The 25,610-nt window shown below is 39.7% G+C and overlaps 1 protein-coding gene across 1 annotated transcript in view; it reads left to right on the top strand.

Moving 5' to 3' along the window:
- The first annotated feature begins 15,685 nt into the window (after positions 1-15,685).
- The window catches only part of sfswap (splicing factor SWAP), a 33,436-nt gene continuing 23,511 nt past the window's right edge, over positions 15,686-25,610 (top strand). Inside the window, exons 1-7 of the mRNA XM_058064165.2 lie at positions 15,686-16,061; positions 17,201-17,364; positions 18,612-18,743; positions 19,153-19,229; positions 23,452-23,677; positions 23,763-23,863; positions 24,609-24,759. Coding sequence (XP_057920148.2) covers positions 15,865-16,061; positions 17,201-17,364; positions 18,612-18,743; positions 19,153-19,229; positions 23,452-23,677; positions 23,763-23,863; positions 24,609-24,759 — 1,048 coding nt within the window. The 5' untranslated portion in view covers positions 15,686-15,864. The remainder of the gene's footprint in view (positions 16,062-17,200; positions 17,365-18,611; positions 18,744-19,152; positions 19,230-23,451; positions 23,678-23,762; positions 23,864-24,608; positions 24,760-25,610) is intronic.

The raw sequence follows: 25,610 nt of genomic DNA on the forward strand, positions 1-25,610 counted from the left end.
AGATTGATTTAAGCTGCTTTTGTATCGATATAAGCAGACCAAATTGGCTGGCGGGAGATGAAAAGGGCATCGTAGTAACCGGATTATCATAATAACCGGGTATCGTACTAACGGAGCTAATTATATCATAAAAGACTAGAAATTTGCCGGGAAATGAAAATAGTATCGTAATAAACAGTACTTCGATATAACCGATATCAATATAACGAGACTTTACTGTATTCATACCTATGGACAATTTGGAGTCACCAATTAGCCTAGCATGTTTTTCACAGAACATGCAAACTCTGCACAGAGATGGCTGAGGGTGTAATTGAACTCGGGTCTCTTAGCTGTGAGGCCTGCGTTCTAAACACTTGCTCACAGTGCCCGTGAAACTGGTTTACAAAAATACAGTATACAGTACCCTTACCTAACTTTGATAAATCTGGAGCAGCAGGATTGAAACATCAAAAATTTCATTGCAGGCTGCTACCATGACAACACGATGACTCTGCATATAAATATATGGTACGCTCACAGGATGGCACACGTGTGTTCCGTTTTGATGCCTCGCACTGAAGTCAGACCCTTTGTGCGATGTGTCAATTGTTTGACCCTTTTTTGTTTCTCTTTATGGGCACTTGCACATTTGTTGACATTCCCTCATGATCCACTTGAATGTGGGTTGCTGTTCCCTAGCAGAACCTTCATCTACTGTGAACCCACACAATGCTGAGCCTCAAACAACCTGTGAGAGCAGAAAGATCAACTAAATAAGCGAGATGAGAAGTCGGGAGCGGGTGTCTTTTTGTAAACAATGTCTCACTCACAAATTCTCTCTCCTACTCAGAGCAGCGGCGTACGTATACCTCGGAGCTACAAAACATGAATAAATACATAAATAAAACAACAACCAGCGTTACACTTGTATCTCTATCTAATCTGTCAAAGACAATTAAACTATCAAAAATAAAAAAATGTTCTGTTCTTAACTGGGAAAACTTTTGGAACACCGTGAAGAACATTTTTAGTTTTCTTTCTTCAATTACAAAGACATCAATTCCTGATAGCCTCACCCTGGGGGATTCCCACCATCACTGCTGATATACAATATGTGGTCTTGAATTATTCAGCATTACACCGCAAGGAAAGTAGACATAAAACAAACAGCACAGACAATATGGACGGGGTGGGGGGGAGATGGGGGGGTTGGATGAATTTACGCTGCCATTACTTTATGCCGACACACACAGGAGGGAATCATTCACTGAAATAAATACTGCAAACCACAAAGGCAAGAAACAAGACAAAAAACAAGCAGGTGAAGAAATCACACGCTACACTGAAGATGGCTCAATGTCAGCTGCGGGACTGTGAAGACGTTCTTGCGACATAATGTGTGTGGCGTCACCGGCCCCCTTCCTGATGATGTGGACTTTTGTGGACCGACCCGGGATGATGTTTTTAGTTTGACGTTGGAAATTTACGCCACAATTTTGCCTCGTCTCTGTTTGGCGTACAACATGAGGCGTGTCTCGTTGTGTTGTGAATACACCATATGAGTCCGACTGTGTTCTTGATGTATTTTTCATTCATTCATTCATTCATTTTCTACCGCTTATCCTCACGAGGGTTGCGGCTAGCCAAGCTGTCTTCAGGCGAGAGGCGGGGTACACCCTGGTCTGATCGCCAGCCAATCACAGGGCACATACAGACAAACAACCATTCACACTCACATTCATACCTATGGACAATTTGGAGTGGCTAATTAACCTAGCATGTTTTTGGAATGTGGGAGGAAACCGGAGTACCCGGAGAAAACTCACGCATGCACGGGGAGAACATGGAAACTCCACACAGAGATGGCCGAGGGTGGAATTGAACTCGGGCGCGCTAACCACATGACCGGCTTGCAGCCCTGATGTATTTTTATTATCAAATACAACTTCCTTGTTAGCCTATTAGCTTAATCACACTTACATTAAAGACACAACACAGGCTGTAGAAAGTCATGGTGTATAATAAATATGACATAGAATGGGGGAGTTACGGGGTGGCCACAGCCAGCCTTGGTCACTCTCCGGCCACCCCAGTGGCCACCCCCACAATTTTGACAAATGCAGTTCTATTTAGTTCAGCCTAACCACTCTTTCCGCTTGGACACATTTCACTGTCAATGAAATGTCAATAAACTGCTTGCAGTCGGCAGTCACTTCCATATTTTTACTTGTGTGTTAAAAAGTATTGGAATCATACAGGAAATACACGACTAATGCAGTTAAATGGACAAATCTGAATATTTAAATACAATGGATGATGTGAGTTGTACCGGGAATCGAGTCCAGTGGGTGCAATTCCAGACAACAACATGTCAGCAGGTTGCCTGTCTGCAAAATGAAACGAAAGTTTTTGATTGGCTATTGGTATTATAACAAAACTATCATTCCCAGTCAATATTTCAGTCTCAAGCAATGCACATAAAATCTCCCACAATTTTTTCTCCCCAGTTTCCAGTCGCGTACAGTTAAATTAGCGCTACTTTCGGTGTGAATCTGGCACCCATGGTAACAATGGTTGTGCAAGCCCTGCTATATATTGTCTGTTATTGTGTGTCTGTGAAAAATGCGACTTATACTCCAGAGCGACTTATGTATGTTTTTTTCAACCTAATTATGCATTTTTGGCCTGGTGCGACTTATACTCCAGAGCGACTTGTAGTCCAGAAAATACAGTAATAGGGCAAAAGCAGGCGAATACTAGCTTCCAGCGTGCGTGATTATTACTGATTAGTAATAATCAGAAGAAGAAGAATGGTGATAGTAATAATAATAGGCTAATTCAGGGGTGGGCAAACTACGGCCCGGGGGCCACATCCGGCCCGCCAAGTGTTTGAATACGGCCCGCCCAATCTTTCCAAAGTATTTCATTTAAACTCAACATACAACCTGGCATCATGGCCTGAGCCAACCGTTTGATGGTTTTATCAATTTCCTTTTTTGACATGGTCTGTTGTTTACAAAGTGCTCCTGAAAAAAGGAACACAAGCACAATAATAATAATAATAATAATAATAATAATAATAATAATAATAATAATAATAATAATAATAATTATTATTATTATTATTATTATAATAATAATAATAATAATAATAATTATTATTATTATTATTATTATTATTATTATTATTATTATTATTATTAGATTATTAGATTATTAGATTGTTAAATTATTAAATTATTAAATCATTAGATTATTATAATTATTATTAGAACTATTATGATTATTATAATTATTATATTAATGCTAATTATTATATTAATTATATATAATATGATTGTTATATTTGCATATTTTACATAATAATATATAATAATAATAATATAATAATTATTATTTTAATTTTATTGTAATTATTATAATATTTTATTATTTTTAAAATATTTAAATATAAATATAAAATAATAAATAATAATAGCAGATTGCATGACAATTTTACAGATACAATAATACCAGGTGGACTGTTACGTGTAAAATATATAGTCTGCCCCCCCCCCCCCCCCCCGTAAATTTTGTCATATCAATGCGGCCCGCGATTTAAAAAGTTTGCCCACCCCTGGGCTAATTAATAATATAATAATGATTATTATATAATTGATCACAGTGGGTGCAATTCCAGACAACAACATGTCAGCAGGTTGCCTGTCTGCAAAATGAAACGAAAGTTTTTAATTGGCTATTGGTATTATAACAAGACTATCATTCCCAGTCAATATTTCAGTCTCAAGCAATGCACATAAAATCTCTTCCCCCATTTTTTTCTCCCTTGTTAAAATTGCAGGATATATTAATATGTATGGGCATGAGCTGGAGGCGTCACATTTCCACATCTTATATATGAAAGCTGAATATTTGACCAGAATTGGCGCCCCGACTATTTGTGACGTTACATACAAGGCACGCTTCAAGGCCTTATCTGATTTCCAGAAAGTCAGAGAAAGTTTACTTTTGCGTCAACTAATGCTTAAGAATGCGTCAAAATCCACGCATGCATCACATCGACACCGTGACGCTCAATCATTTCATTAAAAGAACAGGAAATACATCTATTTCTCCACTGTGGGAATGTATGAAAGTATAACTGTTACCAGCATCTTTTCAAGGTGCAGCTTGAGGAACTACTACATCGTCGCCCTAATGAAGTAGCTGGTGGAAGCGGGTTAATAGAAATGCCGGTCTACTATTCCACAAGGCAGCAATGAGCTGGCAACTTCTTGTGTCATATTTTAAGAGCAAGAGTTGAAAAGGCGTTTGAAAAGTTTGCGGGTATGTACGTATATTTAGAAGCGTAACAACTCAGGAACACATAAGATGTATTGCATGTTTCCCAGCATGCTTTGCTGTAGTTCTAATGATCACTTTTGACTGTCTTGTGCCTTTTTAAGGTGTTATTTTGGTAATGGTAATGGTTTGATTTCATTTGAACATGCATCAGATTACAATTGAATGCATCCCATAATCAGTTCCCAGTTCCACATGTCCAAAAGGAGTAGGAAGAAGCAAAGCTTATTAAATCCTACCCCTCCATCTGGTACTTTTACAATCAGTAATTGTTACATTTGTTCACTTACTGCCTTTCTAATATAATTATTTTTTTTTTTCATTTTCTATTTTTATTTATTTATGTTTTTGTTTTATTTTATTTTATTTATTATTTTATACGAGGTGATATGACCAAACAATGACATAATGGGTACCATAGTAACTGTCAATATAGTAGTGATATATAAAGCACCTTGTATTTAGCAAACATCAACTGCTTGTATTGTTTCTTGAATTGGCTCATCGTTGTGCATTGTTTGATTTCCTTACTCAATCCATTCCATAGTTTGAGTCCACAAACTGAAATTCTATGGCGAGCATAATGTTGTCCTAGCGTTTCAAATGTACTTCTTCTCTGAGATCATATTTCTCCTCTCTTGTAAAGAAGTATTGGATGATATTTTTGTACACGTGGTGCAGTTTCCAGTCGCGTACAGTTAAATTATCGCTACTTTCGCTCTGAATCTGGCACCCATGGTAACAATGGTTGTGCAAGCCCTGCTATATATTGTCTGTTATTGTGCGTCTGTTATTATTTGGCATTGCCAGAGGAGTATTTGATACAGAAATAATTGCTTGAGCACACAGAATGCTGCGAGCGCTTCCTTTGTTGAGGGCCATCTCCATGTTATTTTCCGGCCGGATGAAAGTGCAGAGGCCCCGCAGGCCTGAGTTTAACACGTTCTAGATCAGGGGTGGGCAAACTACGGCCCGGGGGCCACATCCGGCCCGCCAAGTGTTTGAATACGGCCCGCCCAATCTTTCCAAAGTATTTCATTTAAAGTCAACATACAACCTGGCATCATGGCCTGAGCCAACCTTTTGATGGTTTTATCAATTTCCTTTTTTGACATGGTCTGTTGTTTACAAAGTGCTCCTGAAAAAAGGGACACAAGCACATAATAATAATAATAATAATTATTATTATTAGATTATTATAATTATTATTAGAACTATTATGATTATTATAATTATTATATTAATGCTAATTATTATATTAATTATATATAATATTATTGTTATATTTGCATATTTTACATAATAATAATATAATAATTTTTATTTTAATTTTATTGTAATTATTATAATATTTTATTATTTTTAAAATATTTAAATATAAATATAAAATAATAAATAATAATAGCAGATTGCATGACAATTTTACAGATACAATAATACCAGGTGGACTGTTACGTGTAAAATATATAGTCTGCCCCCCCCCCCCTGTAAATTTTGTCATATCAATGCGGCCCACGAGTCAAAAAGTTTGCCCACCCCTGTTCTAGATCAATAAGAGCAAAGGTTTGATTGTAGAGGCTTAAATAGCTACCTTTTTGCCAGGATAAAACATCTTAAAAAGAAGGCGTGTCCTCAGAAACCTCAATATTATGCATGTCATTGAATAATCGTGGCACGGTGGATGAGTGGTAAGCATGTAGGCCACACAGTCAGGAGATCGGGGGACCTGCGGAGTTTGCATGTTCTCATCCGGACCCAACACCTTGCAACAGCTGATGATTTCTTGTTGGCGGAACAAATGCTTGAATTGAAGTTGTAAATGTCAGACGGCGCTCCTGACAGTGATTGGGCCAGCAGAGAAGGCCTTGCTGACCCTGGCCGCTCACCAGCGGTTAATAATAAAAGAGTGCAGCAATACGACTGACACGACAACAGCTCATTTCAGAGCCACTGCTTGGTTTATGAAACCCTGGAGGAAGACATCCTATAATATTATATTTGACATGGTGAAATGTTCCTCTAACCCCACGGGCTGCACTCTCCTTCTCGAGTTTCCTATCGCATGCATCGTGACCGCCGCATGGAGGCTGTAAACGTTTTCACAGCATTTCACATCAGCACACATTAGGGGTTGTTAAATTGATTGGAAAGTTTTAGGCGAAGGGCTGGCGTTCATCGGGAAGTGACACCATCACAAAAACGTCCATTGTTAAGGATTTTTGTTATGATGCTTTAATCCAAAACCGTATTAGATGACCCGACTGCTCCACAATCAGAACATCGCCGGTCTATTGGCGCATTTGAAATGTATTAAAATGATATTTCTACCTGGATGGTGAATGTGATGTCGAGTTAGACATCATTAGGCCTATTTTAGGTGGGCTTCAGCCTATTAAACCCCTTCTAAATAATTTCATATTTTTTATTGATTTTTTACATTTTTCAAAATTTTATTTATTTATTTTTTATCTCTGACAAATTTTATATACCGTATTTTCCGGACTATAATTCACACTTTTTTTTCATAGGTTGGCTGTTCCTGCAACTTATCCTCCAGAGTACCATTGTGTTAGCATATCTTACACCTATTCAACCTGTTCTCTATTCTTTTATTATTGCTAGAACTTGCCTTCCAAGAGGACGTAATGTCTGTTTTGCTCAAGTAGTTTGGAAAATAAATTACCCGCAAAAAAATGCAACTTATACTCCAGTGCGACTTATGTATGTTTTTTTCAACTTAATTATGCATTTTTGGCCTGGTGCGACTTATACTCCGGAGCGATTTAAAATCCAGAAAATACAGTAATAGGGCAAAAGCAGGCTAATAAGCAAGCCAATAAGCAGGCTAATACTAGCTTCCTGATTAGTAATAATCAGAAGAAAAATAATGGTGATAGTAATAATAATTGGCTAATTAATAATATAATAATGATTATTATATCATTGATCCCTGTCCACTGGACAGAATGGTTGCAGAGCTTGAGCAGCGGTTTTGCAGTGTAGATTGTGTGTACTTGTGTACATTTAATGGTGGCCTAAAACAATTGAGTATCTCTACTAAATCTGTCCAAAAGTGGGAAAGTTATATCCTGGTTCTTGTTTGTTATATTTTGGGGGGATTTGGGTTTTTTTTTTTTTTTACCGAGTGCCGCCCCTGTTGGACATACTTAGGCTGATGAAGCTACCAAGTGGGTATGTTAATGATTCACACCGACGCCCACTATCGCATCCATTCCACAGGTCTAGCCTCCTGTTTTCCGACTGTCAGAGGCTGTTAGCTGGCTTTTCCATTACAGACTCCCAAGATGAATGAGCCCTTTGCTTTGCACTGACCACAGCCTCGGTCTCTGGGAGTGAATTGTGCGATACATCATTTACTCAAGGAGTGGTTCACACTTTTCAAAGATTTCCCCGCAGGGGTAAAAAAACAAATTTCCCTTGGATGTGTCCACTGGCTGTTTGTCCACCCATTTATTGGTTTGTCTCAGACGGGTGATCAGCTTTTGGCATCTCCCTGCTTGTCTTTGGACTAGCTTTTGGCCTTTATTTCTTAGTCCACTCTGTTCTTTTATTGCATTTATTAGTCTCTGACAAGAAACATTGGCTTCTGAATTTGAAAAAGGCTATCCAACAATATTAATTCATTCATTCATTTTAGACCGCTTATGCTCACGATGGTCGCGGGGGTGCTGGAGCCTATCCCAGCTGTCTTTGGGCGAGAGGCATACACCCTGGACTGGTGGCCAGCCAATCACAGGGCACATATAGACAAACAACCATTCACACTCACATTCATACCTATGGACAATTTGGAGTGGCCAATTAACCTAGCATGTTTTTGGAATGTGGGAGGAAACCGGAGTACCCGGAGAAAACCCACGCATGCACAGGGAGAACATGCATTGGGATAGAACTCGAGTCTCCTAGCTATGAGGTCTGTGCGCTAACTACTAGACCACTGTGCAGCCCTATGTTGGTGATAATTACAGTAAAGTCTTGTTATATCGATATTGTCAGGAGTCAGAAAAAATATCGATATAACCGGACTGTCGATATATCCGATCCTGCGCCGAACTGCATTAAAAGTGGGCAATAATGCACTCGACATTGTTCTATAGTATAGAACAATGTCGAGCAGCTTAAATCAATCTTTGCTTAATGTACATATGAAAAACAGTGATTATTGCAAGCGATAAAAAGATATCTGAATACAACACAATTAAATACATGTATTTGTACGCTTGTGTCTTCGTTGGAATAGGTGTGTATGCTATGTCAGTTGGTTCTTCTGTTGCAGGCATGTGTTTGGCCAGCTAAGTGGGGCGGGTTGAGCATGACCTGTGAACCAGGAAGTGCGGGAATCGGTGTGTGTGCTGCGCTCTGGTGGTGGAAGTGTGAAAAATAAAGTTGACTGGAAGCAGCCGTTCGCCGTGTTCTTTTTTGGTATTGAAATCCTTAAGCAAAGATTGATTTAAGCTGCTTTTGTATCGATATAAGCAGACCAAATTGGCTGGCGGGAGTAACCGGATTATCATAATAACCGGGTATCGTACTAACGGAACTAATTATATCATAAAAGACTAGAAATTTGCCGGGAAATGAAAATAGTATCGTAATAAGCAGTACTTCGATATAACCGATATCGATATAACGAGACTTTACTGTATATGAATTGAGAAATTGTTTTTTGGGTTTTTTTCCATTTTTACATGAATCAAAGTCAAACATGGCCATGAATGCTACCATGCAATAAAAAGATGCCAGAATAGGAAGGCCGAGACAGACTGTGGACTGATGAATGATTCCCGCTGAGGTGTTCTGTGTGTTAAAAGTTGAGAAGCATTCAAACTCAAACACAAAAAGAATTGTCGATCAATCTCAGGAGTGCTAGCTGTTGGTTTCCATAAAGAATACCCCACAAAGTGATTATAGGGAATAGGAATAGAATCTTCCAAGTTCACTTTTAGGGAGCGCCATGCATTCCTCCAGAGCCTTCCATTCCAGTGGAGGTGTCACAGGTACTTTCTGTGATTGAATGGCCCCGACCGGCAGCCCAGCCAGTGAAATGCCAAGTCTGGCCTTCATGAAAGCATGTATACTCTGAGGCGCTGGTCAGGATGAAATGGGCTGCATGCCACACTAATTTCATTCTGCCAAGGGCTGCTGTCACTCAGGATATCAATAATTCATGAAAAGGGTCCATATAGGAAAAGGTCAATTTACTGAAGAAAGCTTCTATTGATTACATCAATGTAAATGGTTGCTAAAAGATTTTTTTTTTTATCAGTCCCAAAACAAAACTTTAGATTTAAGATGCGATGTCTGGTGTTATTCTGGTAAGAGACTTTCTAAAGATTTACAAGGCGGTGCATTTGGATGCCAGTAAATTCTGATGAAAATGAGAAACTAAACCTATAAACCCCGGCTGCATGGCGGACGAGGGGTTATCATGCAGGCTTTATAGGTAGGGGACCCGAGTTCAATTCCACCCTCAGCCATCTCTGTGTGGAGTTTGCGTGTTCTCCCCGTGCATACGTGGGTTTTTTCCAAAAACATGCTAGGTTCTTTGGCGAGTCCAAATTGTCCATTGGTATGAATGTGAGTGTGAATGGTTGTTTGTCTATATGTGCCCTGTGATTGGCTGGCTCCAGCACCCCCGCGACCCTCGTAAGGATAAGCGGTAGAAAATGAATGAATTAATGAATGAATGAAACCTATAAACCCAAGACTACCTGAGTGCAGGCCTCTACAATGACTCTGATGTAAATGAGTGTGAATTGGATTCAGAGACAGAGAAACAGAGAGATATGGTAGATTTTGTAAACGCTTATCTTGGACTCCATAAAGACCAAAGTAAATAAACAGTGCTGAAAGCAAATATCTCATATACCGGTCTCCAAAAAATTGCTTTCTAATAGTCTGGTAAGCCACTGACTAATGTTTTTTCATTCATTCATTTTCTACCATTTATGCTTGTGAGGGTCGTGAGGGCCTATCCCAGCTGTCTTCGGGCGAGAGGCGGGGTACACCCTGGACTGGTGGCCAGCCAACCACAGGGCACATATAGACAAACAACCATTCACACTCACATTCATACCTATGGACAACTTGGAGTTGCCAATTAACCTAGCATGTTTTTGGAATGTGGGAGGAAACCGGAGTACCCGGAGAAAACCCACGCATGCACGGGGAGAACATGCAAACTCCACACAGAGATGGTTGAGGGTGGAATTGAACTCGGGTCTCTTAGCTATGAGGCCTGCGCGCCAACCCCCCACTGACTAATGTCAATACTGTAAATGCACTTGAATCAGCAAAGCCGTCGAACTTTGTATTTGTATTACTCTTACAGTAAATAAGAATGACAGGCCGTCCTTGTTGGGTTCGTCTCTTCCAACCTGCCAATCATGGGACCGATGGCTGACATGTCACTTGTCAACTGAGGCCATTGAGTCAATTTGTGACAATGTTAGTTGACATGCATCCGCCAAATGAGAGAAGATGCTGACTTGGGGGAATTTGGGAGAATCTTTCTCTGAATGTTAACTCCTGTTTCCAATGGCAGTGTTGTATGTAAGATGTGTTCAGTGCAATTTTGCATTGTTGGGCTTTAGAAGAGATTAAGCCATCATTCACGCTTCCTGTCAAAAAGGTTTAGGTTCATTTTTACAGAGCTCTCATTCATATTACTCTGAGACGCCATGGCTGGTGATCACAACGACAACAAATGGATTAAAACAATCAAAGTTTCTTGTCATGCTCTTCTCAACCTCGAATACCCAAACCCCCATCGCTCATGTATAAGCCATCTCTTGGATTCTGCCATGTTGGTTAAGGACATAAGGAAGGACATAAGTAATTATTTATTTTCCCAATGGGAGAAATGAAATTGGAAAATAAACAAGTTCTAGGATCCATCTAGTGACATCCTAAAACCTTTACTAAAATGTTTAAAGTAACATTTTAAAGTTATTAGCAGTTATACGACATACATTTTGTCCTTGAGCTCCCAACCCCTGTCATGTATGGCAGCTGTTCAAAACCAAAAATACCAAAGATCCTGTTTTTGGCCTAATTTACATGACCACTCAAAAGTTTGGGATCACTTGGAAATTTTTTGGGTCAAATTTTTTGGGTCAATCCTGCCATGAAGTCTGAAGTCCTGAAGTTGTGCTTCACTGTTGATACTGACCCTGGTGTTTGACGGCTACTATTTAGTACAGCTGCCAGGTGACGACCTGTGAGCCGTCTTTGTCTTAAACTACACACTCCGATATTTGTCTTCTTGCACAGTTGTGCAGCGTTTTTCTGTCCTTGTTAGACCCAGTTTGTGCTGCTCTCTGAAGGGAGTAGTTAACAGCATGGTAAGAGATTTTAGTTTTCGTTTAGATGTTAAATGATGAACTTGGATTAGCAGCCATACCAGGAGATTGATGCAGAGGACTGACAGTTGTTGATAGTAGCAACAAACAAAGAAATTTGCAAGTGATCCCAAACTTTTGAGTGGTAGTGTATATGGACATGGCCAAAAACATTGGCACGCCAATATTTTGGCCAGTGTAGCAAGATCCCCTTGAACTTCATATGTGACTTCTCTTCGAAAAATGGTAACGCAGAAATGGTAACAGTGACTGGTTCGAGAGAAATTTTCATTGTTTTGGGGGTTTGGTACCCCCAAAAGGGGGGAATATGACTTGTCTTTGGGTAAACTAAGTCGAACGTAAGAGGGCTACTTGACTTTGGGAAGCCAACGTGACCTGATTGTTACACAAGATGTGTTTGGAGTCCAAGATGTTCTGCCAAAGTACTTGGGCCCGGTCATGACAAGGCATGACCAGATAAGGACTGAATTCTGGGAATTCACGTCATTGCTATTATTCATGAAGTAAGCTGTATTAAATAAACACGAGGACCCTTTTCTTACAACTGCAGAGGTGGTCCGCGTTGCATTATTTGCGCAACTGTAGTCTGAATTTACAATTGTACAACTTCAGGACAGTTCAAATGATGAGATTCCGCTTTGAAAGACTCCAGACTCTTCAGCTGCCAATTCCACTTTAGACTTTAGTACTTGCCAACCCCGGCTCATCATCACCACAAAAGCTCAATATTACCATACCAGAAGCGCATGTGTGGTGTTTACTTGTTGTGTTTACTCTTAAAACACAAGGGAAGCAGTTTGTACGGTGCTGTCAAACATTATAATGTTACAAGTTATGGCGTGTTATGCTTAGACACTTTGTAAAAGGAATAAAAGAGAGTGTGAGTGAGAGCGTGTCAGGAATGGGCATGCGTGTTACGATAAAACTACATAATAATTACAGTCGTGCGGGCTAGACCAATTTGTCACCTGCATGTGCACATTATAAGTGGCAGTCAGCAAGAGAGAGGCATAAATTATACTCATAAATGCCTTCGGCGTAGGGGTAGCTTTGCTGTGTAGCTTTCTGTCTCACAGTCGGCTCTTACCTCCTCCTGATGTATTACGTTGCCTTCGAGGGAAACTGGATATCCGTACTGGCCCGAGAGAAGCCGTAAAGGTGAAATGATCCGTTATTACCAAACCTGTAATATGAACCCATTTCCTATCGGGTGGCAAACCGGAATACAACACTGCTTTCTGTGGCGCTTAGAATATGTTGAATAAAGTGACACAAAAATGGAAAACTCTGGTCATATTGTTTCAATCATTTGTACTGTGTTTTTATTTATTTATTTGTTTGTTTTTTTTATTTTTTTTTATTGATTTATTTATCTACATTTTTAAAACTGCACTTAGAAGATGTTGAATAAAGTGACACAAAAATTGAAAACTTTTATGTCACTTTACTCAACATCTCCTAAGCACCACATGAAGCAGTGTTTTTTATAAAAAAAACATTTAAAACAATTTTTTAATTAAAAAAAGATTTTTTTTAAAGAAAAAAATCTTTTTTTTTAAAGAAAAAAAATGTTTTTTTTTATTTTTTTTTTTTATACATAACTAAGGGACCTGGTGTTGCCATCAGAGAATTGATGAAAAGCGGTCCACTAAGCTAAAGTTAATTTCCATTTAAGGACGGAAATAATACTAATTATTTTAAGTCAAAATAGCAACTAAATGCTGAATAATATTTTTCTTGAATATATCCATTGTCTTTTGGGCCGAAAACTGATTTGCCTCTAAATTTACAATACCGTTATCAGCCGATACCGATATGTTTAACGTGACTTATCTCATATGATCGAATGGACATATATGTTGTATACAGCATTTTTTTAAATATTAGTTTTCATGATCTGGAAAAAATCTGATACCGATATCAACCCATATTGCATTTTATGGGGAGACATCCCTAATTAAAATGCATGAGAAGGTTTTATATTTTGAACACAACACAGTTTTAACACTGTAATGTCCGTATTGTCTTACTTTGAAAAGTCAGCCAAAAAGGTATTTGGCTACAATAATAACTACCTTTTATTGTGTTACAAAATGCCTGAGATCCAGAAGCAGTCATCAAATGTACTGGCACATAGGTTCTCTACCCCTGTGTTAGATGCCCACTCTATTCTGCAAAGTCCTGCTTACTGATGCAACTGCAAAGGCGCAACGACAGGGCGACAGACACAGGCATATTATGATGCAGTCTCTTATTTGTCCTAGTTTTTGCTGTGAGCAGCGACGCAGTAAGCGTGCTTTTGCAAGCCTGAGTCTCTTTGCACCTTGTCTCCCACTTCTTTCACGAGGGTGTTAGGCTGTGCCTATGGATACGTTTGAACAAAACACGAGCATGGGTAGTAAATAATAGAGGGGGGAGATAAAAGCTTTGGGAGTTACAAGACTGCTGCATTTTTGAAAATGGAGTATACCTGTTCTATGCTTCATCTCAATCAAGCATATTTCCTGCATTAATTGAGTTAATTTTCATTAATTGTGTGATTAATTAATGGAACACCCCAACCATTGGCAGACAAAAACACACCGATATGTTCTGATATCTCCTTTTATGACAATATTGTCGTATTTTATGACATCCCTAGAACATACAGTATCATAAACAACTGGTGGATACATCGTGGTTGTCTAGGACCCTACACAGAACAAAACAAAAGCACAATAAAGAGTAGCATACATGACTCAAATGTCAAGTGTGTGCAGCATCAGCCATGGTTTTCTTTGATGGAGTGATCTGCATTCACCTTCAGTGGTCAAGTTCACCTCTGATGCTCTTTGACTGCACAGGAGAGAAAGATCAATTTTCAATTACAATCTGACTTTCAAAAATAACAAATATCACACAGTGTTTTCATCTGTTGGCCAAAACCATCACACCAACCTTACCATGCGGCTTCATTTGGGCTGTTCTTCGATGATTTATAAGGCCCCTTGTCTCCAGAACAAGTTCTTCACCGGCTTAACAGCCATTTTTAGATGCAGTCGTTCCGTTTATGAATTACATTGGCACTTTACAAACTTTTTTTTTTTTCCTGGTAAAAAGTGTACTTCCATCCATCCGCTTTCTATGCCACTTATCCTCTCGAGGGTTGCAGGGGCATGCTGGAGCCTATCCCAGCTGACTTTGGGCGAGTGGCCGAGTTATGTAGGCCCCACACTCAGTAGATGGGGAGGACCTGGGTTCGATTATGCGCTTATCATCACGATACTGCACCGAGACTTGCCACATCCTCTCAGGCATTTCGGGAAGAGTCTATTTCAGGACTTTTCTGCAGATTACTCATTTTTCTCCCTCCTACATGTTCCCCGTCTGACAGAAGAATCACTAGGGTATAAGAACAGAGGAGGCTATGCCTCCAAGGAGAAGGAGGATCCAAGATGTGAGTGAATACAGTGCGTTAGCACAGCATTTCACAAACCACTATGAAATTATTATTATTTCAGTCTTTTTGTTTGTGTAATACAGTAAATTTCATATCAACTGCAATACATTTGTTCACTTTCAGTAATTCCAAATGTACTATTTGGTAGTTTTAAATAAATAGGAAAACGATTACTTATTTAAACACATATTCTGGCCACTAGATATTGAATTTGATACTTTTTGTAAATAAAAAAAATGAACATTTTAGGAGGCATTCGGATTCGCCGCCCTGAAATAGTCCTAATAAAGCCATTGACTTTTCTCCCACCCAAACCAGCCCAGCTGAGACTGACTTTCAAGCACTCCATTTCCGACTCGCACATTCACCACATATCCCACGAACTTACAAATAAATCTACAAATTAATGGCATTTGCGTTAAATGATAACAATAATTTCATTGTAAATAGAAGCTCAACTAAATGTTTATATATTTTATATATATGTATGCTAGTAATTTAATACGGTTGCTCGCTATGACGTAAGTGTCGAACGGACACATTGCTACATTTACATATTTTCAACATGGCGACCGACAGCACGGAGAATTGTGTATCTTAGCTTTAACAAAAACAAATAATCGTGGCATCTGATCACGCCGTGAGCTCTTTGATTACCTTAGACTCATAAGTATTGTTTTGCTACATACATTAGCGTTTTTTTAAATTAACCATTCGGAGATGTATCGTCGCGGGACGGCAAAGAAGGACCCAAACAACAAGCCGGCTAAGGATGCTAGTGACAGTGATAAATACGCCGATCTTTTGGTGTTTGGCTACGCCTGTAAAGTGTTCCGAGACGACGAAAGGGCTCTTTACCACGAACATGGAAAACATCTTATTCCATGGATGGGGGACAAGAGCATCATGATCGATAGGTCGGTTGAACACTTAAACCGAAACACAATGCTAACTATCTATCTTGCTTATTAGCCTGTTTCAAAGTTGAAGGAACTGGTTGGAGTTAGTCTTGCAGAAGCCCTGAAACCACCTAAAACTGACGACAAATGTTGCACTTCCATATACAGATGTGTTTTTGGAAGATTTGTGCCATTCAAAAGACATTTCCAGAGTAACATTTGGAAATCCCAAGTCTGCATCGCTCGCAGACGGGATGCTAAACTATTAAGATAACACTGATCGACTGCAACGCAGTTTAATACAGTAATACTGTATATTAAAAGCAATTAGTATTGTTAAGTTGCACTGTTTGCACGTTTGAAGTATCTCCTCTGGAAATGTTTACCGATGGCATACGAGTTGCAGATCAAATGTGAATGTCCTCTTTTGGTTTTCCTGTTCAAATTAAATTCTGCCTAAAATACCTGTCTTCACTGAGCACATGTCCTGCCCACAAGGCCAGAGTTACTGCAACAAAGGTGATTCATGGTGACAAATCTCATTGTGGTTAGTTAGCCACTGTGTGTTGCCCAGTCGTGCACGCACCCAATTTTCTTTTGAATCACCTTGACCGGCAGTGGCCCACGTTGTTTCATGTGTACAGCCTCTGTATGTGTGTCTTTATCACATAACGCAGTTCTTTCCCCAGCAAGGTAGGCTAAGGGGTCCCGGCAACCCCGAATGCCAACCCCGGCACCCCATTTCTTTGTCTTCCTGAAGATACTCCAACTGAGAGATGGCGTAGAGGGACGCACCCAGGAAAATGTCGTCCGTTTGCGTTCTTGCGGATAGGTATTTATGTACTCGGGTTTGTGTGAATGTAATTCTCTTTGCAGATATTGATGAGGTATACAGGGGGAACCCTGTAAGGTAAGGGGAGTTGCTTTAATTGCATTTCTTTCAATGTAGGGTTCTTTGTATGTGTTTAGGATGGAAATAGGTAATATTACTTTTATTCCTGAGAGAAAACGGCACATTGTAGTGTATTGCAAGTGCAAGTCAACAGAATATTTGATATAACCATTTAGGGGTTTTATATCCCACCCTCCCCTGGTAAGTAGGTATTTTTAGTGACTAAGTATTTGTCTTCTCTCTAATCCTGCATATCATTCAACAGATATGATGGGCGTGGTCATTTACATGACCTTTCAGAGTATGACAGCGGGTCGTGGAACACATCCTACCAGCTGTCGGAGGAGGAGGCCAGAATCGAGGCGCTCTGCGATGAAGAAAGATATCTGGCCTTGCACACTGACCTGCTGGAAGAAGAGGCGAGACAAGGTAGGCGTGTACAATACATTGTTTTCATTTTGATCCTGGCTGGTTAGTACGTTTGCCGAACGTTAGGCAAAATGTGTTCCTCAGAAACAGGGGAAGGAGAAGTTACGGGGCGTAACTTTGCAGGCCATTTGCAGCATGACACAGAAAAGGAACGTTTGATTTGCTTACTCTAAACCACCTTACAGCACAGTCCAGGTAATCTGTGCTGTACAGTTACGGCGCTATCATGATAGCATAATTCCTTATATGGGACGGGTAAGTGTCTCTCAATTTCCCTTTTCACAATCTTCGTCCAATCGATGACGTAGTCCACCTTCAGCCCTAACTCATGTGGGTCAGGCTGCAGCTTCTGGACGGATGGATAGTTCCGCTGTTGATGGTTAGAGCACATATATAGTTATTACAAAGCATTATGCTTTACCACGTCTAAACATTATTATTATAACATATTTTTTCTATTCAACAATGTCCATTTTTCTAATTAGATATACACAGTACATTGTGTAATTTGTATATATACTGTATATTTGCAGACTGTTGCTAAACTCACCATACAACGTTATGGGTTTGTTCTTCAAATGTCGTGTTAAATTAAAGCAAATTATTATGCACATTGCCTAGGACTATTTTTCTCCGGGAAAGAATTTTTTTTTTTTAGATCTCTGATTTTCACCATCTGTTTTTTTCCTGTGGAAAATGACACACTGGCTTTGCCACTGAGCTCATGAGCCACTTCTATTGAGATCACTTTTTACTCAGCTGGATTACTTCCATCTCGCTCATTTGACATGCTAATGAAACAGGGTGGTTTGGTGTCGAATCACTCTGCTGAAAGACATACTCAGTCACTTAATTGAATGAATAACCCATCATTTTAAGTGAAATATGGTGTCTTGTGCCCAAACTGACAGGACAGAATGACGTGGCTAATGATGGATGTCACACACACATTCGCATATCGAGGGTTCATCCAATATGGCTGTGTTGCCCTTGAATTTGGGAGCCTGACTCCCATTCATTCAGTCTATTACCCATCTGGCCACTAAAGGGACAGCGTGAGAGCATTAGCGATATTGATAGTTTTAGTAGGAATTTTGTCCTTGTGGCTTTAATGAAGTTAAAGGTATGAATTTCATTAGGAACAAGGCAACGTTGAGGTCAAACCGGCCATTTTTATTCATCGACATAGCCATTTGTCTTCTGCATTAAAACAATTGAGGTTTGATACATGCAGTATTGCTTTACAGAAGAGGAATACAAGCGGCTGAGCGAGGCCCTGGCAGATGAAGGCACCTACAATGCAGTGGCCTTCAAGTACAGCGCAGACTACTATGACCCATCCCAGCCTACGGAGGAGGAGGATGCTAACAAGGTCACTGGTAAGAAAAAAACCACGACAGAGGCAATACGACTACTGTAAATTAGTAGTCCGTATGTGAACCTATGGGCAGATGTACATGGACTCCAAATGGCAACATAAATCAAATCTTTATCACTTGTAATTGCAGGGTAATTCACGAGGGGCACAGAAGCCAGAAGATTAATTTCAGTGTAATTACAAATTATCGCTCAAAATATGTCATGTTGTTGTGTTGCTTGCAATGAAAGTAATTCTCGCCCAATTAGTCACCCCCTTTTTCATCTAGCTATTCGTCACACCATCCTTGCTTTGCTTACCACTACCAACCAGTTTATTATCTGCATTTTATGTAGTATTTTTTTTTTTGCTGTATTAAATAAGAATTGAGTCTACATAAGAATGAATCCAATTGTTTGCTACATGCACAGAAGAGCCAGAACCAGAAGAGAGTGAAGAACCATTTGTTGCTCCTGAAGGACTTGAAATCCCTGCCGACGTGGAACTGGTGAGTTTAACCGGCTCACTGATGGAAATACAGCATATCCACCCCGCCTTTATGGAATGCAACACACATTATGAACAATGTGATAAAGCCCACAGCCTTGCTTGAGCAGAAGTCATTTCAATCAAACTCTTAGTAATTGCACTTGTGCTTGACAGACCTTGAAGATGAAAACCGTGCTCACAAACATAAGAGCGAATGCCAGACTTAATTCTTTAACCTGAAGGTGCTCCGGAGTGCCTCCTGTAGTGTCTGACATTGCACAACATCAAACTCCGCTGCCTGTTAAGTTACCATGAAGCCGTATTCGACCAGTGGTTTCAAAGGGCGTGCAGGTGGTTCGTGTTTTGTGCGGTTTTGTGGTTACGCATGTGATTAAAAACTGTAAACACGGCACTCGCTTGAGAACTAGACTACCGCTTAAAAGTTTGGGATCACTTGGAAATGTTTTGGGTCAGTCTGAGATATGGCTTTTTCTTGGCAATCCTGCTGTGAAGTCCAGCATCCTGAAGTCGCCGCTTCACTGTTGATACTGACCCTGGTGTTTGACGGGTACTATTTAGTACAGCTGCCAGGTGACGACCTGTGAGCCGTCTTTGTCTTAAACTACACACTCTCAGATATTTGTCTTCTTGCACAGTTGTGCATCGTTTTTCTGTCCTTGTTAGACCCAGTTTGTGCTGCTCTCTGAAGGGAGTAGTTAACAGCATGGTAAGAGATTTTTTAGATAGGTTTCTAATAATCTATTAGCCTTATAAAATGATGAACTTGGATTAGCAGCCATACCAGAAGATTGATGCAGAGGACTGACAGTTGTTGATAGTAGCCTCAATGCAAAAATGTAGATCCTTCTTTGAAAATCATCTCATTCATTTTAATTGTTTGTGAAATGCATGAAAATTTTTTTTTTTTGGAAAACAAAGACATTTGAAAGTGATCCCAAACTTTTGAGCGGTAGTGTAGCTACAGCACGATACTATATATATTGAATGTTTCCATAGTTAGAGCATAGAATGTTTACGACTTTCTAAATATGATTTTTGACATTAGAGCACTCTATACATGAAGTAACACCCCTATCACCTAGTCACTTTTACGCTTGTAAGACCCAATATACAGTGCATCCGGAAAGTATTCACAGCGCTTCACTTTTTCTACATTTTGTCATGTTACAGCCTCATTCCAAACTGAATTAAATTAATCTCTTACCTCAAAATTCTACACAAAATACTCCATTATGACAATGTGAAAAAAGATGTTTTGAATTTATTAAAAATAGAAAACAAAAAAATCACATTTACATCAGTATTCACAGCCTTTGCTTAATACTTTGTTGATCCACCTTTGGCAGCAATTACAGCCTCAAGTCTTTTTGAATATGATCCCACAAGTTTAGCACACCTATCTTTAGGCAGTTTTGCCCATTCTTCTTTGCAATAAGTCTCAAGCTCCATCAGGTTGGATGGGAGACGTCTGTGCACAGCCATTTTCAGATCTCTCCAGAGATGTTCGATCGGATTCAAGTCTGGACTCTGGCTGGGCCACTCCAGGACATTCACGGAGTGGTTCTGAAGCCAATCTTTTAAGATCTTGGCTGTGTGCCAATGTCTACTGTCTATATGGTCAAGGTACATGACCAGTCTACTGAGGTCAAGAGCGCTCTGGAGCAGGTTTTCATCCAGGATATCTCTATATATTGCTGCATTCATTTTTCCTTCTATGCTGACTAGTCTGCCAGTTCCTGCTGCTGAAAAACATCCCCACAGCATGATGCTGCCACCACCATGCTTCACTGTAGGGATGGTATTGGCCTGGTGATGAGCAGTGCCTGGTTTCCTCCAAACATGGCGCCTGGCATTCACACCAAAGAATTCAATCTTTGTCTCATCAGACCAGAGAATTTTGTTTCTCATGGTCTGAGAGTCATTCAGGTGCTTTTTGGCAAATTCCAGACACCCTGCCATGTTCCTTTTACTAAGGAGTGGCTTTCGTCTGGCCACTCTACCATGCAGCCCTGATTGGTGGATTGCTGCAGAGATGGTTGTCCTTCTGGAAGGCTCTCCTCTCTCCACAGAGGAACGCTGGAGCTCTGACAGAGTGACCATCGGGGCCTTGGTCACCTCCCTGACTAAGGCCCTTCTTCCCCGATCGCTCAGTTTAGAAGGCCGGCCAGCTCTAGGAAGAGTCCTGGTGGTTCCAAACGTCTTCCATTTAGGAATAATGGAGGCCACTGTGCTCATTGGGACCTTCAAAGCAGCAGAAATGTTTCTGTATCCTTCCCCAGATTTGTGCCTCAAGGCAATCCTGTCTCGCAGGTCTACAGACAGTTCTTTTGACTTCATGCTTGGTGTTTGTGCTCTGACATGCACAGTCAACTGTGGGACCTTATATAGACAGTTATTATATTTCCAAATCATGTCCAATCAACTGAATTTACTGCAGGTGGACTCCAATTAAGCTGTAGAAAGATCTCAAGGATGATCAGTGGAAAAAAGATGCACCTGAGCTCAATTTTGAGCTTCATGGCAAAGGCTGTGAATACTTATGTAAATGTGATTTTTTTGTTTTCTATTTTTAATAAATTCAAAACATGTCAAAAAAACCTTTTTTCACATTGTCATAATGGAGTATTTTGTGTAGAATTTTGAGGTAAGAGATTAATTTAATTCAGTTTGGAATGAGGCTGTAACATGACAAAATGTAGAAAAAGTGAAGCGCTGTGAATACTTTCCGGATGCATTGTAGTAGACATACTGTCATATAGACGCTCAGATGTTACCATTGGGAGAGTTCTTGTTGGGGCATAATACAAAAAAATATATATATATATAACAACCAACAGAAATTCACAGGGAAGTGTTGGGAAGTTAAGGGTGGGACCATCTGGTTTCGACATCACTTGCTCCTGATGAAAATTGTAAAACAAAAACAAATACCCCAGCATTTTGAAAACAGCATTAGCATTATATGGCTAGTCCTGCATGTGAGCTCATATTAATAGCGCTGTTCATTCTAGTTGAAATCGGTGTTGTGTTGCCATGCTACTTTGATGCCCTGCCACCAACACATTTCCACAAACCACTTGTGCGTTTTCCAATGGATATTTTGGGACTAACCAATCATCTACCCCACAAGGTTTCTTCTTTTATGTATATGCATTATGCCTATCTCCTGATTATAACACCCCTGTGAATACACAGAGAAGCATTATGCATATCATTTCTTTATGGACAAATGATAAGCCAGGAGTTGTGTAAGAACTCGTCTCACCAGGTTGTTGTAAAGTTTGGCTGCTTTAAAGTGTTATTGCTGCCTCAACTCATACATTTTATTCAGATCATCATTCATTATCATAAATAATATTCAACAAATACTCCACGCTGGAAAAGCTATCGGGCTATCTTTGCAAACTACATAATGAATGTTGTTAATGATGATTACATTGAAGTTCGGTATTGTCCTTGGATTTTGTCTTGGAGGCGATATCTATCGCCAGTGCTTCCAGGTAAGATTTTCTGTTGTGTGTATGTGTTGCATAAGTATTATGCACACATTTCCTGTCGCGCAAAGTTTGCGGTGAGCAAAAATACTAGACAATTAGCATTTGACCCTGCCATCTTTTTGGCAGGTGTCTTTTAAGAAGGTAATATTTATTCCAACTTTCATCCCGATGACACGTGTGTCGGGTCAGCACGTCCCCTCTACTGTCTAGGTAATGACAATGATTAATCATTGAAAGCACACAAGGGGAACAATAATGAATTAATGATGGACCATTTTGTGTTCCACTGATCCCCCCCCCCAAATGTTTCCAGAATTTATGTGATCAAAATGAGCATTGGATTGCTTTGCATAGAAAAAGTCTCAGAAATAGAAGTACTTGTACTTGGCATTAAGCGTTGTTGTTTGACACGTTGACCCCAACTGTGTTATCCTTGACCAGACCATCACCATCATCATTCAGCTTCCATGGGACTGTGTGGTGTGTGTTTTTTTTTTTTAGTTATAATATCATATTCAATTTCATTATTTATGCTGTATGGTTTACATCAACTTAATTCTGAACAAGGTAGAGCATAAAAGTAGTGAAATCAAATTACAGATCATGAGGCACGCTTTACTCTAAAGCTCAGGTTTCCAAATCTAAAAAAAAAAGTCTTGTGAAATAGCTTTGTCGATTTTCAGAAAGAGATATTATGTTTGTTTGTTTTTTTTTTTTTTTTAGCCGGCAACCATCAAGACTCATAACATCATCGAGCGGACAGCCAACTTTGTCTGTCAGCAGGGTGCTCAGTTTGAGATCGTGCTGAAAGCCAAGCAGGCTCGTAACTCTCAGTTTGACTTTCTTCGTTTTGACCATTACCTGAATCCTTATTACAAACACATCCTGAAGGCCATGAAGGAAGGTCGGTACAATCTGGCCTCGTCTGACAAACAAGAGCAGCCAGAAGGTGAGTTTTATAGTCTTACGTTTTGTCAAACATTTAGGACAAATCAGCTCACCCCCCCCCCCTTTTTTTTTTTTTTTTGCTATAGAATCTCATTCTGATGAGTCGGATGACGACGGAGATGGCAGCTACCTTCACCCCAGCCTGTTTGCACCTAAAAAGTGCTCACGTCTGGAGGAGCTGATGAAGGTAACCAAGTGTGTGAAGTGTTGATTGATTGAATTAGTGTTTTGGCCTGGAAAACAACTTTTACAGTAGCGATGTGCCAAGCTGATGTAAGAATAAATGCTTTAAGGAACGGTATGTTCAAGCATTAGGGCTATTTTGGGGGGACTTCTATGTTCTAAATATTCTAAATAATATTCTAAATGTTTTCAAGTCCCCCTAAATAATTTGATATTTTTTTATTGTTTGTTTTAATTGATTTTATTTTTTTTGCAAAAAAATGTCTGACAAATTTCATATAATAGGGCAAAAGCAGGCTATTAGGCAAGCCAATAAGCAGGCTAATACTAGCCTATTACTACTACTAGTAGTAATCAGAAGAAGAATATTGATGAAAGTAATAATAATAGGCTAATTAATAATATAATAATGATTATTATATCATTGATCAGAATGGTTGCTGAGCTTGAGCAGCAGTTTTGCAGTGTAGATTGTGTGTACTTGTGTACATTTAATGGTGGCCTAAAACAATTGAGTATCTCTACTAAATCTGTCCAAAAGTGGGAAAGTTATATCCCGGTTCTTGTTCCTTATTTCTTTTTTGGATTTTTTTAAACGTCTACTACATTCATTCATATCTTGTGCATCTCCAGGGGGCTAAGCCCCCCCATCCTCAGAACCAAGTGACGCCCCTGAGTGGTATTGATACCCCAGACAAACGTTTGAATACAAAGGTCACATCTTGACTATTTCACTGACCCTTTCCCAGCCGCTTCGAGTGATGGATCCGGACCATCCCCTTGCGGCACTGGTTCGAAAAGCCAAGGAGGAAAGAAACGGCTTGGCTGCAATATCAACCGGCCCTGAGGAAGCATCAGATCCCCCAGCATCCAGTGCAACTGCCCAGTACACAGCTGACCGTGAGTGTTTATTTGTTCATTGAACACACTCCGCACCTTATTAAACCTCATTATCGAATAGTTTGGCATCGTTTAACACGGTGATACTACATTCTAACATTTCCAGGTCACAAAAGTGGAAAAAGCATAGAAGGTTCACTTAAATGTTCTTGAACTGTGTTGTGTTGATGTTTTTGTGTGTCTGGAAGAAATTAATTCGTCCTGATCTTTTGGAAGGACTTAATGAGGAAAACCAAAGTTCCACATACAATAGCAAGTACAATATTAGGGCTTTTACTAGGGGGTGAGTATTAAATTATGAGGCAAAAATTTGCAAGTTATGTGACTCAAGTCGTAATGTTCCAGTAATAAAGTTTTAATATTAGAAGAATACATCATTCACACATCCGCCGCTTTCCATGAGATCAATACTGTATAACTTACTGCAATACTCGTATCTCTGCATGTACATTGTGAATGGTCTTGCACAACACGGCCGTCGGTCCAGCCTGACCCGTGAGTGTTAACTTGTCCATTATTGCAATTTATTCTTCCGTGATGCAGTTATGGAGAGAGCCCTTTTGACCCGCTCTTCGCTTCAGCACCGGGGCTGTTGATGTTTTTAAATTGGCACCCGGTGACCTTAGCATTTAACACCACTGATGTGCATTTGCCATCCAGGTTGCGATGCTTGGCTTGTTTGAAAACAACAAAGAACATCTGCATTTATGTTAGTTGTGGTCTTGAGTGGTAAAATTGCATTTTGTTATTGTGGGAAATACTGAGAGGAAAGCCTTTATAACAGTATGTACCAATCCTTTTATTATCGCTTTGTGGATTTAATGTAAGGAAAAAACAAAATTCAACTCACA

The sequence above is a fragment of the Doryrhamphus excisus genome, linkage group LG10 (assembly GCF_037039965.1).
Source record: "Doryrhamphus excisus strain RoL-2023G ecotype Guam linkage group LG10, RoL_Dexc_Guam_v1.1, whole genome shotgun sequence".
NCBI classification, from domain to species: Eukaryota; Metazoa; Chordata; class Actinopteri; order Syngnathiformes; family Syngnathidae; genus Doryrhamphus; species Doryrhamphus excisus.